A 16,606-nucleotide genomic window follows, 5' to 3' on the forward strand; every position below is an offset into this window, starting at 1 on the left:
TCCATTGTATTTGATCATTTGTGTATGGAGTGCAATGGCGACCCGTCATTGTATTTGTTCATGTGTGTATGGAGAGCCACTCTTGGAGCCCATGGGACTTAGGCTAGGTCCTCAGGTAGAGTCAGACGCTGTATGTACTAGAAACGCCCATTCTTGATTCTGCGTTCATTCAATGTTAGCATTAAATTTGTATTGCCCGGCGGCCCCGCGTAATGGAAAAACCTGAATTTGTTACATAAAAAGAAATGAAAATTAAAAAGGCAAGGTTCCACCTGAGTACATATTAAATGGGTGTAGAATTTGTTTTCAAATATATATATGAATTTAGACAAACATACGGGATATAATGAACCTTTGACATGACGCCATGATGACATGATTTTATTAGTCGTTTTATATATCACCTATGTATCATAATACCAGTATTTGTAATTTTATATTATATAGAACTAATATTTTGCATCATAAATGCGCAGTTCATATGCACAGACGATTACTAATCTTCACGACTTCAAAATAACATGTTACAAAGCAGGTAATAGGTGCTGGCCTTGTCCTATTGTACTTGTTCATTTGTGTATGGAGAGCTCACTGACCTGTTAATAGAGGTCAATGCAATAGCTTCTTTATGGGGCACCTCTCCATCGGTTTCAGGGCGCAGTTCATTGAACTCAGCGGGATTCTATTGCAAGTGCTTTTATATTATTACAAAACGGATCGTGGTTATTGCCTTGACAAACCTAATAAATAATTCATACCAGGGATGAATAAATCCAGGGGTGCGGACATTTCATTGGTCGTTGAAAATGCCTAAAAATCATCAAGATATTGCAATACTGTCTAAAGTGATGTAAAATTGTGGCAAATTTGATTGATTTATCGCACATAATTTCTGCGTAGCGTGGAGAATCATTTACATAGGATTTTGGAGAAAAAATGTGATAATTTTAGGGAAATATAGAATGGCGGAAGAAACAAATAAAACATTTTCCTGGAATGTGTAGACCATACTCTTTCTGTTCCTATTGATTTCTATACTGAAATAATTCTTAAAATGAAGTTGTTGGATAATTTTAGTTGGCATTTCTAGAACGTAAACATGTAGGCAGATAGTAGAGAGGGCACTCTATTCACGAGATTTCTTTTCCAACGCCAAAATAGCACGAATTTTGGTGGTTTGCGAGTGAAGAGTGTCCGCACTATCGATGGACTACGTAACTGTTCAATAGGTTTTTGTAAATGAGCTAGTGTTAGTGGGTAAGCTGTACATCTCTTTTGCATTGTTAAGACAACCACGCTAGGTTTTTCGATCAACGTACTATGCGTGTTTGGTCAAGCGAGGATAATTTGTAAAGCAGCAAGTAAGGGTCGGTTCATAGTGCATATTCGAAGACGAATATTCGGCTTCGAATACTTTTTGTGACGTCAAAATATATACGGCAACGAATAAAATATGAGTTGAACCGGATTAAATATCGCGCAACTGATAGCGAGATACTATTGATTTATATGAAAGGCTCGAGGTCACCTGAATATCGTTCGATGAACGATGATTTCAAAAATCCCCAATGAAAATTAAAGGATCTGGAATGAGCGGTTTGAGCGTTTCGACAGTATTTTTGTGGGACATGAGAGCACATCAGACATATCGAATTACATTATGAATACGAAGAATGTCTTTCTGATATCAAATAATTTTCATTTTTTGAAATTCACGATATAATACAAATTTTATGACAAATTATTAGAATATGATATTTTTCACATATTGATATATAACAGTCCTCGAAGTAAATATTATAAATCTAATGATATTTTCTTAAAGTGTATGTAGCTGGGAGGAAAAGCCGGCGATCAATTGAAAATTTTGCCCTTTCATATTGAAGATATGGATTTTTTTCCCAAAAAGACCTAATTTTTTTTTGTGTTTTGGGAAAAAATCCATATCTTCAATACGAAAGGTCAAAATTGTCAATTGATTGTCGGCTTTTCATCCCACCTACATACACTATAAGTATAAATCATCAGATTTATTAAGTAACTGTTAAATATCAAAAATATCAATTTTTAATCATTTGCAATAAAATGTGTATTAAATTGCGAATTTCAAAAAATCAAAATTATTTGATATCAGAAGGACATTCTTCGTATTCTGAATCCTATTCGATATGTCTGATGTGCTCCAATGTCCCAATAAAATAGACCTACTGTCCAAACGTTCATACCCCATCCCCTAACCTGCCCAGTTGTTAAATACGCCTGGATAGTTCCAACATGGCTGATAACGAACTGAAAGAAAATGCTTTGGGCGCACACCACTAAATAATCTTCCCATTGAAATACGTGTAAAAACACCGGTTTCTTTGCTCATTTTGAGGCCTTTTGGGCTCGTTTAAATTTTTTTATGATGACCAGTCGATTGTAAATCGATGAAAGTTTAACATATGTTTCAATGTATTCGCTACTTGCACGGTTCCGCCATTATGCACTATGTGCGGGGAGAGCCTCGAACTGGCAGCATACATGAAAGGAAGAATTATGTAACCTTACACAGAACGTTATGACTAGTTCAATTCCCATTCATGTATGCTGCCAGTTCGAGGCTCTCCCCGCACATAGTGCATAATGGCGGAACCGTGCAAGTAGCGAATAGGGTCCTTCCACCTCGTTTTCCCGCTACGAGGCCGCGAACAGCGCCCTCACTGTTTTTGACATGCTCTCAGTCTCAAGACTGCAAACCCGATTCTGCCATTTTTTAATTCGCGGACCTATTTTCTCAATAATTATAAAAATGCTACTTTTTTGGTGACTCAAATTTATGTATAGGCTTTCCACTTTTATTTAAGCTATAATTCGCCACTCTTTTGATTAATAAGTCTAAAGACCAGCCCAAAATACCTCAAATAGTTTCTGTATTTTACCGGAACTCATTAGGTTTACACAAATGGCGCATTGATTTAGTGGTGTGCCCCTTATTAGTGCGGTACAAGAGTACCCATTTTATATGATTAGTAATGTTTTATGCAAATAATATGATATTTAGGCTTACAAACATAACCTAAATGTACAAGTGAATGTTTCCATATTAACGTAGCTCTATTTAAATCGACTGATGCAGAAAAAAGTCTAACTCCAAATTCAGATTTATGCCTCCACCCCGGTTTTACATAAATAATGTTTGGCCCCAGTTCTAGGTCCCCATATGCATCTGCCCCTGGCAGAGGACTTGTGAGGGTCCGGGTGGTAAATCATTGGTTATTGATATAAAAATGCGTTTGCCATGGAAGTTCACCCATTTTTGTTATTTTGGGCCGAATAAAGATGTAATGCGTTGTTATCAGTCAAATTCATAATTATAATTAATAATTAAGAGGGCAAAATAAGTAATATGTAGGAATGGATATATAGCGCTTTGCAATGAATCTCTTCATAAACTATGCAGAACAACCAAAACCACGAGGGTTGGTACCCTATCATTGCGTGTTCTTTTAAAATAAATTCTTGTTTATTTCTATAATTTGTGAATCAGGCATTAAAACACACTTAGGCCCTAGCAATGTAGGCCTACACAAGTTCGGAACGAGACTTTTTATCTTTTGACGCGTATTTCGGTCGAATGCCAAAATTGATTGCTCAATGAATCATGAAATGAGAGCAATACTACTTTGATGATACCGATCTCAAGTGGATATCAGCCAATGAAAAAGTATTCACCGGAAATATATTTGTGGGAGTTGAATTTTGTTGAACTCGACAGATATATATTTGGTGGGTCACCGTGGGTGGTCTCATATATAACACTTGTGAGGGCTGTCATATTTGTCGTCGCTTCAATCATATCTTATGATATTTATATATTTATTTATATATTTATTTATTTATTTATTTATTTATTTATTTATTTATATTTATTTATTTATTTATTTATTTATTTATTTATTTATTTATTTATTTATTTATTTATTTATTTATTAATTTTATTAATTAATTAATTAATTAATTAATTAATTAATTTAATATATATTTATATATTTATTTATTTATTTATTTATTTATTTATTTATTTATTTATTTATTTATTGACTTATTTATTGACTTTTTATTTATTTATTTTTTATTTATTTTTTTTATTTATTTATTTATCTATTACTCATTCATTTCTTGATTTGCTTTGCAGTTGAAACCTACAAGAAGGTATGGGTCAACCTCCGCGCCTGTTACAGGCAGGTCGTAAATGCCCCGAAAAGCACAAAGCGTACCCAGACCTGACCTTCCGGGGGGGGGGGGGCAAGATTGAAAAATTTCCCAATTTTTGAGCAAAAGTTTTAGTATTTATATTCGAGAAAACGCTCGCTTGCCACGAAGCGTTAAACGGGTGGGGTCCAGGGGTCCTGGGGCAAAGCCCAGGCGGGGGTCAAGGGGGCTTAGCGCCATGAAGCTCCTGGTTTTTTGCATATTAGAAAATATCAGTGTTTCAGAGTACAAATTTCACAATGAAAGTAGTAGGCCTATAGATCTTCTTCTCTCTTTCTTTCCCTTTTCTCTTCTCCCTTGAGTCCCTTCCCTTTCTCTTCTCTCTTCCCCTTTTCTTCCCTCTTTTTCTTTTCTTCTTTCCCTTTCTCTTCCCTCTTTTTCCCTTTTTCTCTTCTCCTTCCCATTTTTCTCTTCTTTCCCTTTCTCTTCCTCTTTTTTCTTCCCTCTTTTTCTCTCTTTCCCTCTTCCCAATTTTTGACTCTTCTTCCAGGTTTTTGTGTCCGGGGGCAGCTTGCACCCGGCCCCCACTGGTTACGCCACTGCTCCTATTTAAACCCATTTATCATGTTTATACAGACATTAAATCATGACAATAGTTCAATGGAGTTTACCTATTATGATTTTATTAACTTCGTTAAAGAAATTCTCTAAATTTTGCTTACCTTGGTCAGCGGGCAATACTTGTTAACAGTCGGGCAACGCTATGAACTGTAGAAATATATCTTTCTCCGGTTCATAGTTTTATATTCGAAGCCGCATATATTTTGACGCCCAAAACGTATTCGAAGCCGAATATTCGCCTTCGAATATTCACTTTGAACCAGCCTTAATGGTGAGGATGTTGCCCTTTTTAACTGACTTTTGATTTAGCCCAAAATGAATCAATAAAATCGTGTATAAGATATTTGTGGGGATATTTGGGCGCTATTACAACAATTTAAATAAATGGGCACTTCTGGGTTGGATATATTATAGACTCTATAGAATTTAAGTATGATATATTTTCGATGGTAAATATATTTTCACTTTCAAAGTTTGTAGTTTTCATAATTGCAATTTCTTAATATTATATAAAAGGTGAGAATAAGACTATAAATGTAAGAGTATGGGATAATTTTGATTGTTAATAAATGCGAAACGCCGGCGGTAGACATCAGCAATATCAGGGATTGCCGCGATTCTTGCAGTAGCTTTTATGAATAGAATACAATAGTGGATACAATAGCGGATACAATAGCGGAACAATAGAGCTCTCTTACGGGCAAATAAACCTCGTCGCGTTTTGCTAAATTTCACTTCTTCTTTTTCATGAACTAACCGTTATTTTTTTAAACTTGTGGCAAAACTTCGACCGAAGTTTTTAATGTCGTTTTGTTGGCACGCTTGAAGCACATCCACGATAAAGCACTGATGTCACTACATAACCTGATGTGAACCAAAGAATATTTTGCTCTCTCTGAGAATTTTAGTTATGGGCATAGATGTGTCAAATGTCAACGCACTTATTCCGAGGCCAATCTACTAATACGGTTAAAGCATTGTACAGTTTCAATTGCTGCATCAGACGACGCTCTGACCAGAAACGTGCCAAAGGTCAACATACTATGGACTGGAGCACATTTACTAATGAGGTTAACATTGTCAGATTATCATGGTCATAAGGAATCCTTAAGACCAGGCAAATGATTAATCGTACATACATTTTCAACAGGATTGGGAGTTTTGTTCTACTTTTGACCTCTGTTTGACCTTTAATGAGCCTACCTACAATTGCCAGAACTTTAAAGAGAGTAGTCCAAACCAATTTTGTTCAGAACCCTTCAGTCAAGTCAAAGACACTTTAATACCTTTGTTTCAATGATCTGATCACGGAAGATTAGTGCAGTTGCTCTATTAGCCATTTCTTTTTGCAGGACCTACATTTCGTCATGGTTTGCGAGAATCGAAATCCATCATAGTCATTGCACATACTGTATGCTACAATGAGAGAATTTGATTCTCGTAACCGAATCTTACCATGCTTACGAGAATCATTACGAGAATGATACTCGTCGAAATCTAGGCCCTGCTTCATGAGAAAAGTTGGTCATACTGGAGCGGTATAACGGAACCACTTGATGAATAGCTTGTCGGCAAAGCAATTCGGCACAAAGGAACAATGTGTTATGTAATCTATTACTCCTCCATTTTTATTCAAACTCACTTGGTTTCAAACACAGAAAGCGTGAACCAGTTGGCCTGGCAACTATCAATTTTGCGCCGCACTACGACGACGAATGATAGATGTTAACACTAACCCCTCGATTCTGTCCCCCCCTTAGAATATGTACGATCAATCACAAGGAAGAAAATGATGACAACATTCAATTTACTTTTTTTTCAATGTAAAAACATCTATTTTATCAACTTTTATAATTAAAATAAAATTATGAAACAAAATACCAATCGTTATGCATGCATAGTAAAAATAAAGTGCTGTTAGTGATACAACAACAGCATTAATAGTAACTGAAACCCAACTTTAAAACATCCAAGTGATTATGATTAAAGAAGAATTTTACAAACGTTTTATTTTGCTTGATCTTGTCACATTATACATCTTGTCCAAAGTTTTGCCTTTCATTGGAAGCGTTAATACGTAAATGTACGTTCCATTTTATCCATCCTGTTTAAGATCGGTTTGTGAACAAGAAGTACAGCAAAAGTAATCCCAGCATACCATACATGGTGAAATGGTTGTATTCATTGATGACAGCATTCGTGCATGCAAATCCCATCATTAATATAAGCAGCTTCAATGCGGCCAAATTTCTCCATGGATCTCGTCCATACATCATCACCGATCCACAACCTAGTTCGATGAAACCTACTAGAGTACGGTACAAATCTGGAGCGATGTATATTCCAGCATAGTTTAATGGAAACACTTCAGCATATCGGTGGAATTCTTCAGCCTGCAGAGAAAAATAAGCATCGATTATAAACATTTCAAAAAAGTAACCAACCACCCTTAAATAATGGCCATTATTCAAAAACGGGCTATTGTATTACAAATCTTTCATACACTCTTATATCAAAGCAGCCAATCAGGAAAGCTGTTAGAAAAGTACGAAACATGCATTGATTGTGTATATTGTGCACTCCGCGTACTACGCGCAGTGTTTCTCGCGCGTTCGCGTCGCGTAGGATTGATTCATTTTTAGTGCGGGTTGATGCATTTAGATTTGGTTCTGTTTTCCAACATCTTTAGTGATAATTTGTTATATAAAAAAAAGTAGAAATCACGTGTTTTTTTCTTCTCGTGTATGAAATAGATTAATAAACTTGTATTACTTATTGCTCGAGAAATTAGACAAAATAATGCACTTGTGCTGATGTTGATGCGTCTAATGCACTCCCCCCTTCGGGGCTCGTGCATTAGACGCATCAACATCGTGCATTATTTTGTCTAATTTCTCTCCCAATAAGTAATACGCGTTCATTAACCTATAAGTAAAATGTGTTGGAAGCAGAATTTATTTTTGAGATGTTCGATATTGATTTCTATATACTCGGTCGTTTCAAATATTGAGTTTTAGTATTGGGTTTGGTTTTGGTCACGTGGTTACCTATTATCCTGCCTAAGCTCCCGTGTGACGTCATTATCGATGTCTTTGTTTGTACCCTTTGTTAGTGTTAGAAACTAAAAATTTGTAACAAGGAGTTTCGGTTTTCATTTAAGTGTGTTATATGATTATATTGATGTTACCTGCTTTAGGTATACAAAAGAAAATTTTTAATTTCGCAGTGGAATATTCACGTGCAGAAAAATCGAGCATTTCAATCTACATTTAAACGTGTGCTTTAGAAAAGCCAACAAACCTCGGCTGTAAATATATATAGACCATCGGAATAATTGCTCTCGATATTACAAAACAAGAGAGAGGGGGGAGGAGACAGAGAGAGAGAGAGAGAGAGAGAGAGAGAGAGAGAGAGAGAGAGAGAGAGAGAGAGAGAGAGAGAGAGAGAGAGAGGGAGAGAGAGAGAGAGAGAGAGAGAGAGAGAGAGAGAGAGAGAGAGAGAGAGAGAGAGAGAGAGAGAGAGAGAGAGAGAGAGAGAGAGAGAGAGAGAGAGAGAGAGAGAGAGAGAGAGCGATCGCGAGGGGCTCTCGCCATACCGTAATTGTGGGGACCTCAAAGTGCTTTTCACTGTACTATAAGTGAGGATCAGAAAAACAAAGTGGGGACGTGACCAAGTCCCCACATCTACGCTAGGCGCGAAAAGTGAGAAAATGCCATTTAAAAGCTCGGGGACTATAGGTAGGAGGTCCCCACGTATCTCGTCGTTTTACGTGCAGAGAGGGTATAGAGTGTTAAGGTATGGTGGTTATGTGGTGCGGGGTGTAAGGGGAGGGAGAAAGAGAAACTGATGGGAGAGAGCATTGCAAGTGAATGGAAAGGAGGGGGAGAGCATTGCAAGTGAATGGAAAGGAGGGGCAGATGAGAGCTCGAGAGTGGACTGGAATTGTGACTAAATGTCAAATGTAGGGGAGGTGACTGGAATAGGAATTGAATTAAATTTGATTTTGGCCATTTTTCAACTCAATTCAGTGAATTTAATCGAAATGTTTGTTTTTTTCATCTCAATTCAATGCATTGAATCAAAATGTTTTTATTCTTCCATTTCAATTCAATGCATTTAATCGAAATGTGTTTTTTGTTCATTTCAATTCAATTCACTGAATCGAAAATATAATTATACAACATGTAAATTGATTCTGCCATTTCACCTGTAATGTCAGCTTAGCAGTTAGAATAAACTTTCTCCCTGAACTGCTTTTAGTAAAATAAGAATTGAATCTGAATTGAATTGAAATTCATTTTCTGAATCGAAATAACACTAGAGGTGAGTAGGAAACGGAGAAACCGAGGAGAGGGAAGAGGAGGAATTGAGGGAGAGGGAAGGCACGGGTTGTGCTTACCGGGGACAATAAATCTACTCATAATCAAATCATCTCTATGACGCTTATATTGACAACACTCATACCACAGTCCTGATACTGTCCACATACAGCAGTGGACGCCAGTACTAAAAGGCTGCTAGAATAAGAACAGTTTTAATGCTATTTTCTTGCACATGCTGAGGAAGCCTGATTACCTTAAAAATAGCCGAGTGGGCGGGTTTTCAATGAAATATTTTTGTGTGTAAAAACTGAAGCATCCTATGTATAACAAATATTTGAATATTAACTGTACATCATATATGATGATTCGTGATGCCCAATGGTGCTACAGTTTATGTGGTTTTGAAAGCACAGAATTTTATTTCAATTTTATATACGCCAAAATATTTTCTGAATTTAGTTGAAATGAACACTCGATTGATGGTGAAAATTTTATGTAAATTTTACGTAGGTCCCAACTAAAGATTACTGTTTCGTCTTTATGGGAATCTAATCTTTTTAAAAATATCTGAAAGAAACTTTGGGGACCTACGTGGACTTCTCCTATAAATTGCAAATATCCAGACCGTGTGTACACGAAAAATGGCAGGCTCCATACTGACCCACATGTATATACCCGGTATAATAATATAGCACGTGCAGCCGGAGCAGCCCAGCGAGTTAAATTCGATAATGTATTGTGCATGTACAACTGCACATTTATTGTCGGATTTCTCTATGTATGTAGAACACGCAGTTATCAACAATTGAGCGCTATTAATACACATTAATGTATTAATACACATTAATGTATTAATACACATTAATGTTTTTAAACAAATACAATTCCAAAATATGGTACGTTTTCTGTCTTTGCTTTGCACGTGGTATGTTAAAGTAATGAAGTTGCGATTATATGTTTAAATTTTCACGATGACACCAACAAAGCATGTGGCCGAGCGGTCTAAGGCGCTGGTGATATGTCGATACTGTATACATGATAGCTGCGCAATGCAGCGTGGCTTCGAGCCCCACCGAAATTTAATTTCCTTTTTTTTTTAATTTCATATTATGTTAGGGAAATGTGGCTGGGAAGAAACAATAACAGCCATGGAATAATAACTATATTTATTGTGGAATTTGAAGACCATGAAGTCCAGCTGTGACCTTAGCATGACCTATGATAACCTTGAAATAGCATTGGATAATATACATGCTTTTCATGAATATTGGACAATCATTATAAGGAACACAATTTGACTTTTGTTTTACCTCTAGAGACCCTCCAATGATCTCGACCGTGATTTGACTCGTATGCGAATAACATAAACACATTTTTATTCAAATTGGATAAACGTAGGAATTTTACTCCTTTTGCAACATATATAACCTCGTTTTTATGTCAGGTCAGATTACAACCATATAGGTATCTAATACTAGATCGTTCGGCATATTCCAATGATCACAACACACGGTTGTTTGAAGTGATCATTTTTTTTTTCTGACAAACATTGTGTAATGTTCAATTATAGAGCTGGACAATGCCAACAGTTATCACATTAATAAACACATATTTCTATAGCTATTTTTAACATAGATTCTTGTTTCTATATCAAAGAATTCAATTTTTTCTGCTTTTTCGTGGTGATTTTTATTCTATAATCTGCACATTTGTGTGATATTTACATACATTTTAAACTTAAATTATTCAAATACAGACTTGACAATTAATATGGAATATATTTTCGCAAAATTCCACGACTGGTCTGGACGGAGTCTGCATAAACTGTACGGGCTAAATATCAATTGGGGTGTAAAATAATTGTTTGATAGAAAAGGTGCTTTCCAATAGTTAGAAGTATAAAATTATTATGTTGTTCATAATCTAGCGAATTTGCCTAAAATATCCGATTTAGGGAGGCTGATTTTGAGTTTTGTGGTGTGTGTGTGTGTGTTGGGGTGGGGTGGATAATTTTGGACTTCATGCAACATTGTTCTGTTATCATCAAATTTATAGGGACTTGAAGTGAAATTTCCTACTCAGCAATTAAGATTCATCACAGCTGTTTTTTTTAACATGGGAGGAGCTTAAATTTATGGCTCCTTAAGGGGGTACTACACCCTGGCCAATTTTGTGCCTATTTTTGCATTTTCCTCAAAAATTATACTGCATTCCCAGCCGACACAAATCATTTTTTAAACGTTCTAAATACGTTATATTTTGGGTTTTGGTTTAGGTAACAACGTTTTAATAAATGAAAATATATTCGGTTGAGAGCCCCCGAATAAGAATATATTGATGTTCTTTGCGTTACGTAATAGTATGACTATTCCTGTGTGGGAGAGTGTGTGTGTAACCTCACTTCAGGTTCGGTTTCTATCACGGCAACACGTTCTATTCTGTAGCGCAGTGGAATTTTTAGTGTGTGTCAAGTTCATAGCATGGCACAGTGTGTGCTTCTCGTTTAGCAGCAATAAACCGACACCAAAATGCTACATTTGTTGTTGTGGGTATGTTGTTTGATGTAAGGATAGTCATGGTATTCGGGTTCAGCAAAGAACATCAAAATGTCGGGTTATATAAAGGTCATGAAATCGTTTTTTAAAAAACGTTTTGTATGAAAACACACTACAACAATATTTTTAAAATGTTTTCGAAATGTCATTGTAAACTATTTTTGCAAACATTTTTGGCCAAATATTTTGTCAACACTTAAATAACATTATGTTAAAATATTTGCACCCAGCAAACACAGAAATGTTATTAAAATGTTTTTTTACAAAACGTTTTAATAACATTTAAATGTCGGGTTATAAAGGTCGTGAAAACATATTAAAAACGTTATTGTAAATATATTGGGCAAACATTTTTTGCAAAATATTTTTCAACCCCAAAATAACATTCTGTTTAGAATGATTTGTACCAAGTTTTCAAAAATGTTTTTGGAATGTTATTAAAACGTTTTTATACCCTTTATATTACCCGACATTTAAATGTTTTCTGTAAAACATTTGTGTTTGCTGTGCAGTAAATTACCAACAAATGTTATTTATGTTATGAAAACGTTTTATACCATTAATGTACCCTTTATATAACCCGACATTTAAACATTATCTGACAACCTTTTATAACCTGTTGGAATGATGTCGAAAACGTTTTGTGTTTGCTGGGTTGGTGACAAGTAAGATATGTATATTATAGGGGCAAGGACTACAACTACTGTACTGAAAATTAAGCAACTCTAGTCAAGTAGTAAAAAAAGATATACATATTATAGGGGCAATGAATCCAGTTACTACACTGGAATTTCAGCAACTCAAGGCAAGTAGTTATTGATTTATTAATCAAATATTGGTTTTCCCTCGTTTTGGAATGTAACTCTACAACTGTTGTCTGTGCTGAAATAAAATTTCCAGTGCAGTAGTTGTAGTCCTTGCCCCTAGTACACATATCTTACTTGTCCCCAATGCTTTATAATATTTGAGAAAAATGCAAAAATAGGCACAACATTTGGCAGGGGTGTAGTACCCCCTTTAAGTAGTACGTACTCAGAAAGTTTGAATGGCCCTCTGGGGTAAAATGTTATACATTTACGCATGGAGCTTCAGTGCGTTGCATTTACGGTGCAAAAACACCTGCGCGGATTCCTGGTTGTCCAATGAACTCACTCTGTCTCTTTGTGTACAGCAAGTTTATAACATTTGGCCCCAGGGGGCCATTCAAGCTTTCTGAGTGGTACCACTTTTAAGAGTCATATTTTTCAAAGCTCCTCCCACTTCTAATACTGATAGATTACATGTGCATTTCCGTTCTGACTAACACTTATTGGTCTTGATAATATCAAATTCAGAAATTACCCGCACAGAAGTCAAATGCAGTCTCCTTAAATCCGCCATTTTAGGCTAATTCACTACATTATGAGCGCCATAATGTAACCTGATGGAAAGTACATTTTCTGTCAAACAATTATTTTACACCATCTCCCGACGCACCCTATTAATATTTAGCCCGTGTTTATGCAGACCCCTTCCAGACCAGTCTTGCAATTTTGCGATAAATATTCCATATTAAATGTCAAGTCTGTAATATGAGGTATTCCTTACATTTCACGATAACTAGTTTTTTGACTACAGTTTATGTGCCATAAACAACCGTGAACACTTAAAGCCAAAATGTACGATTTGCGTCCAATTTTAATTTGTTATTCTTTCCCCCAAAACGCTGAAATAATATTAGTAATCCCGGGAAGGATTTTTGTCCACTATAAGCTGAAACAACACGGTAAAGTGAAAGAAACCCCACTGGCTATTTTGGCCGCGTAACACCCTTAATGACCTTTGAATCCAAAAATGTGCAGAAAGATTTGAGCCAGGAATATCAACTTAATGTGGGGAACAAGACAAAGAAAGATAAAAAAAATAATGCAGCATACAAATGATGGAACTGTATACTAACACTGCACTAGTAAAATAAAAACAAAACAAAAACAAAACAAAAAAAAACACATGGGTAAGTAAACAAAAGCTAACAAAAATACAACCGACGTTTCGAGCAAATAAACTGCCTTTCCTCGAGACAAACAACGAAAATATATCATAGCAAATGATTGAAGCTAGCTGCAAGTAGGTAGCAAACATCAAAAATTATTAATATTTCAGCAAATAATTGAACTAAGGTAACAAGTAAAAATATTAAAAGACGACAGAGTAAAAAAAGTAGCGTCTTTGCAGAAAAAGAGCTAGCTTGCTTCCGAAATATGTGTTTGCCTTATAGACCATGGATAAAAGCTAATGCAAATGCCCAAGTAGCACTACTGTAACATGTTATATCTATGAAAGAAAGCATTTTTGGTAAAAATTAAATTTTCAACCAATATGAATGGTCTGTACAATACACGTGGGTATACTTTTTGCATTTTTGAATTTGGAGCGAAATTATTAGCAACAACTGTAGTCCCATTATAGACCACGTTGTGAAAAACACTGGTGTAACCTACCGACTATTTCCAACAGGGCTTCGTTATTGTGTGACATGTGTTTTTTCCCGGAACATTCTTGCTGTGTTTAATGAAATGGATACGGCTTGTGTGTGTCGAGATCAAAACATAGTTTATATATACTATGTGTTACCGTGTAGCAATGTGTGTGTGATATGATATAACGTTTTTACATGTACAACATGGCGACAAAACGCCCGAATTGAATCGAACACAAATATTATGAAAGGAACAAAATTCAGGCAAAAATATGAAAAATGTCAACTAGGCATGGAAGACAGATAGAGAGGCAAAAATGCACAATGAATACCCACCAATACCAAAATATGATAATCATATAATAAGCGTAGATCCTGGGGGGGGGGGATAAATCCCCCCGATATTTTACTGGGGGGGATGGTCCACAGAATCATCCCCCCCCCCAATGTTGACGTCTAATAATGGGTTTCTGACCAAATTAACCTCATATTTGCCCATTTTAGCCCAAAAAATGCTTCGCGCGCATTTATTCTACGTTTACACCATATTTCATCACTTTAGCTTCAAAATATCAAAATTTTTCGTGCGCTTCGCGCGCAGTTGTACCATAAACTTATTCTGTCGCCAAAAGGTGCTGGATTGACTATACTTGAAGAATTTTCCCCAAATCCACCCCCCTCCCAATGTCAATAAGAATTCTACGCCACTGATGATAATACATATGTAACATTTTTCTTATCGATTCTTAATCTTGTAATACACCCTGATTACTTCAAATAAAGCATTAAGGTTACCAACTATTTTAAACTCTTGCGATTTGGCAAAAGTTGCATTGATCATTTCATAGCGAGTGTGTAGAAGAATTCAAATATCATAGATATACTTTTGTAGGTCCTGTGGTTCTTGAATTATGTTGTAAAAAGAGCTAAAAACGTTTTCAAAGTATATGATTTGTAGAATGAACTTTGGGAAAACATTAAAGTGTTATTTTTCAATAATGTATTGATTTAGATAACAAAAAATGATTTTTTAATGCTTCGACCAACAATACATCGTGTACTCCTAATACAATAACTGCATGCTCACATACAACCCGCTTTTAATAGTATTAATTACCTCAAATGTTAATTATCTTATACTATATGATGGGATAAAAGGGTATTCTTAATTTAAGTTTATTTTTTGTGTAATTTTACACTTAGCTATATCTATTCTTACCATGAATTGGCTAACTTCGAAGTCAGGAAGGTGAATAAGCTTGACAAATGATGTTGCCATAAACAGTACTCCAACTACAAAACCTGCATAATTTGCATGAGCCATGGTGGTATTATCTCGGGATAACGCTGAAATAAATTTGGTTGCTACGATAACGATACAGCCGAAATCACTGATCAGATCGGGCAAACAGCAGCTTTCACAAACCAAATTCAAGTCTTAGTCTCAAGACTGTTATTGTTGGTATATCGCTGGTGTTTAATGCCATAAGCAGAACATTGACGCACTATAGAAGCCCGCATGCGCAGTGCAGATCCATTACGATTATTAAATGTTAAGCTTGTTGTTATTTCGCGGCCGCGATTTTGCCGGGTGTGAAGTAATTTGAGCCAAAATTTAACAAGGTTTCTTCGCTTCGCGGAGAGTTGGATTTGGTTTAATTATTTTTTGAGAGGAGGGTGGTGAAGGCCAAAGAAGTTTCTATCAGAAAGAACAGGGCGGGCAACAATATTCTTCGCGATACTCGGCGATATTTTGATGGAAGTATATATTAACATCAATGTTTTTTTTATCACAGCTTCGCGCGAAGTGGTGAAGTGGAGTATACATTAAGCTTTCCTGAAGTAACAACGCAGCACTAAATGCCAAATTGAGATTTATCACCCATTGTAACAATATATCTGGCTCTATTGTACTAAAAGCATTTGGTAGTGAAAATGATGAATTTTTGTTTGAGGTCTTGAACCAATTTAATTTTGGTTCTGAATTTAGCATACTATACAAAGATCCCAGACAGCATACAATCTTGGGCCGGGATTGGTCCAATATTAAAATTTGTTTGGCCCCTTTAATATTAGATACAATGCTTACCGCCCATCTAGTGCCACCTGCAAAGAAAGTAGACATACTTATGAGACCAATTTACACTGACAGAATTTAACCGATAAAGCTCCAGGGGGGGCCGGCCAAGATTGGCTCAATTTTGACGTTGTCATTGGTTTTACACGTAAACACAAAAATGTCTCAAATTATTCCAAAACTGTACGTATGTTATTAAGCACTATTTTATCAGTCTAAATCCGTTGAGGTTCGCAAGTGAACCTCATTGTAAGTACTGTTTTTTTAATTTTTTTTGTATGAATAACGCACGATATGTTACGATATATACTGAAAATTTCCCCCACGTGTATCAGCGAGTATACGTAGTGTAGTGGTTATGGAGCTCGCCCCCCACGCA

At 35.9% G+C, this 16,606-nt stretch overlaps 1 protein-coding gene across 1 annotated transcript; it reads right to left on the reverse strand.

The window, feature by feature from the left end:
- Positions 1 to 5,114: 5,114 nt before the first annotated feature.
- Positions 5,115 to 15,635, reverse strand: LOC140170451 (transmembrane protein 35B-like). The gene is made up of 2 exons (XM_072193819.1): positions 15,370 to 15,635; positions 5,115 to 7,208 (listed from the first exon to the last, which is right to left on the reverse strand). The coding sequence occupies exons 1-2, from the start codon at positions 15,472 to 15,474 to the stop codon at positions 6,924 to 6,926; spliced, it is 390 nt and encodes a 129-aa protein (XP_072049920.1). The 5' UTR covers positions 15,475 to 15,635; the 3' UTR covers positions 5,115 to 6,923.
- Positions 15,636 to 16,606: the final 971 nt, after the last annotated feature.

The sequence above is a fragment of the Amphiura filiformis genome, chromosome 14 (assembly GCF_039555335.1).
Source record: "Amphiura filiformis chromosome 14, Afil_fr2py, whole genome shotgun sequence".
Taxonomy (NCBI): domain Eukaryota; kingdom Metazoa; phylum Echinodermata; class Ophiuroidea; order Amphilepidida; family Amphiuridae; genus Amphiura; species Amphiura filiformis.

Excerpts from the sequence above, each read along its gene's own strand:
- LOC140170451 (XM_072193819.1), bottom strand. The coding sequence starts at position 15,474 with ATGGCTCATGCAAATTATGCAGGTTTTGTAGTTGGAGTACTGTTTATG. Across the intron at positions 7,209-15,369 it reads TCGAAGTTAGCCAATTCATG|GCTGAAGAATTCCACCGATA; the intron begins GTAAGAATAGAT and ends TTTTCTCTGCAG.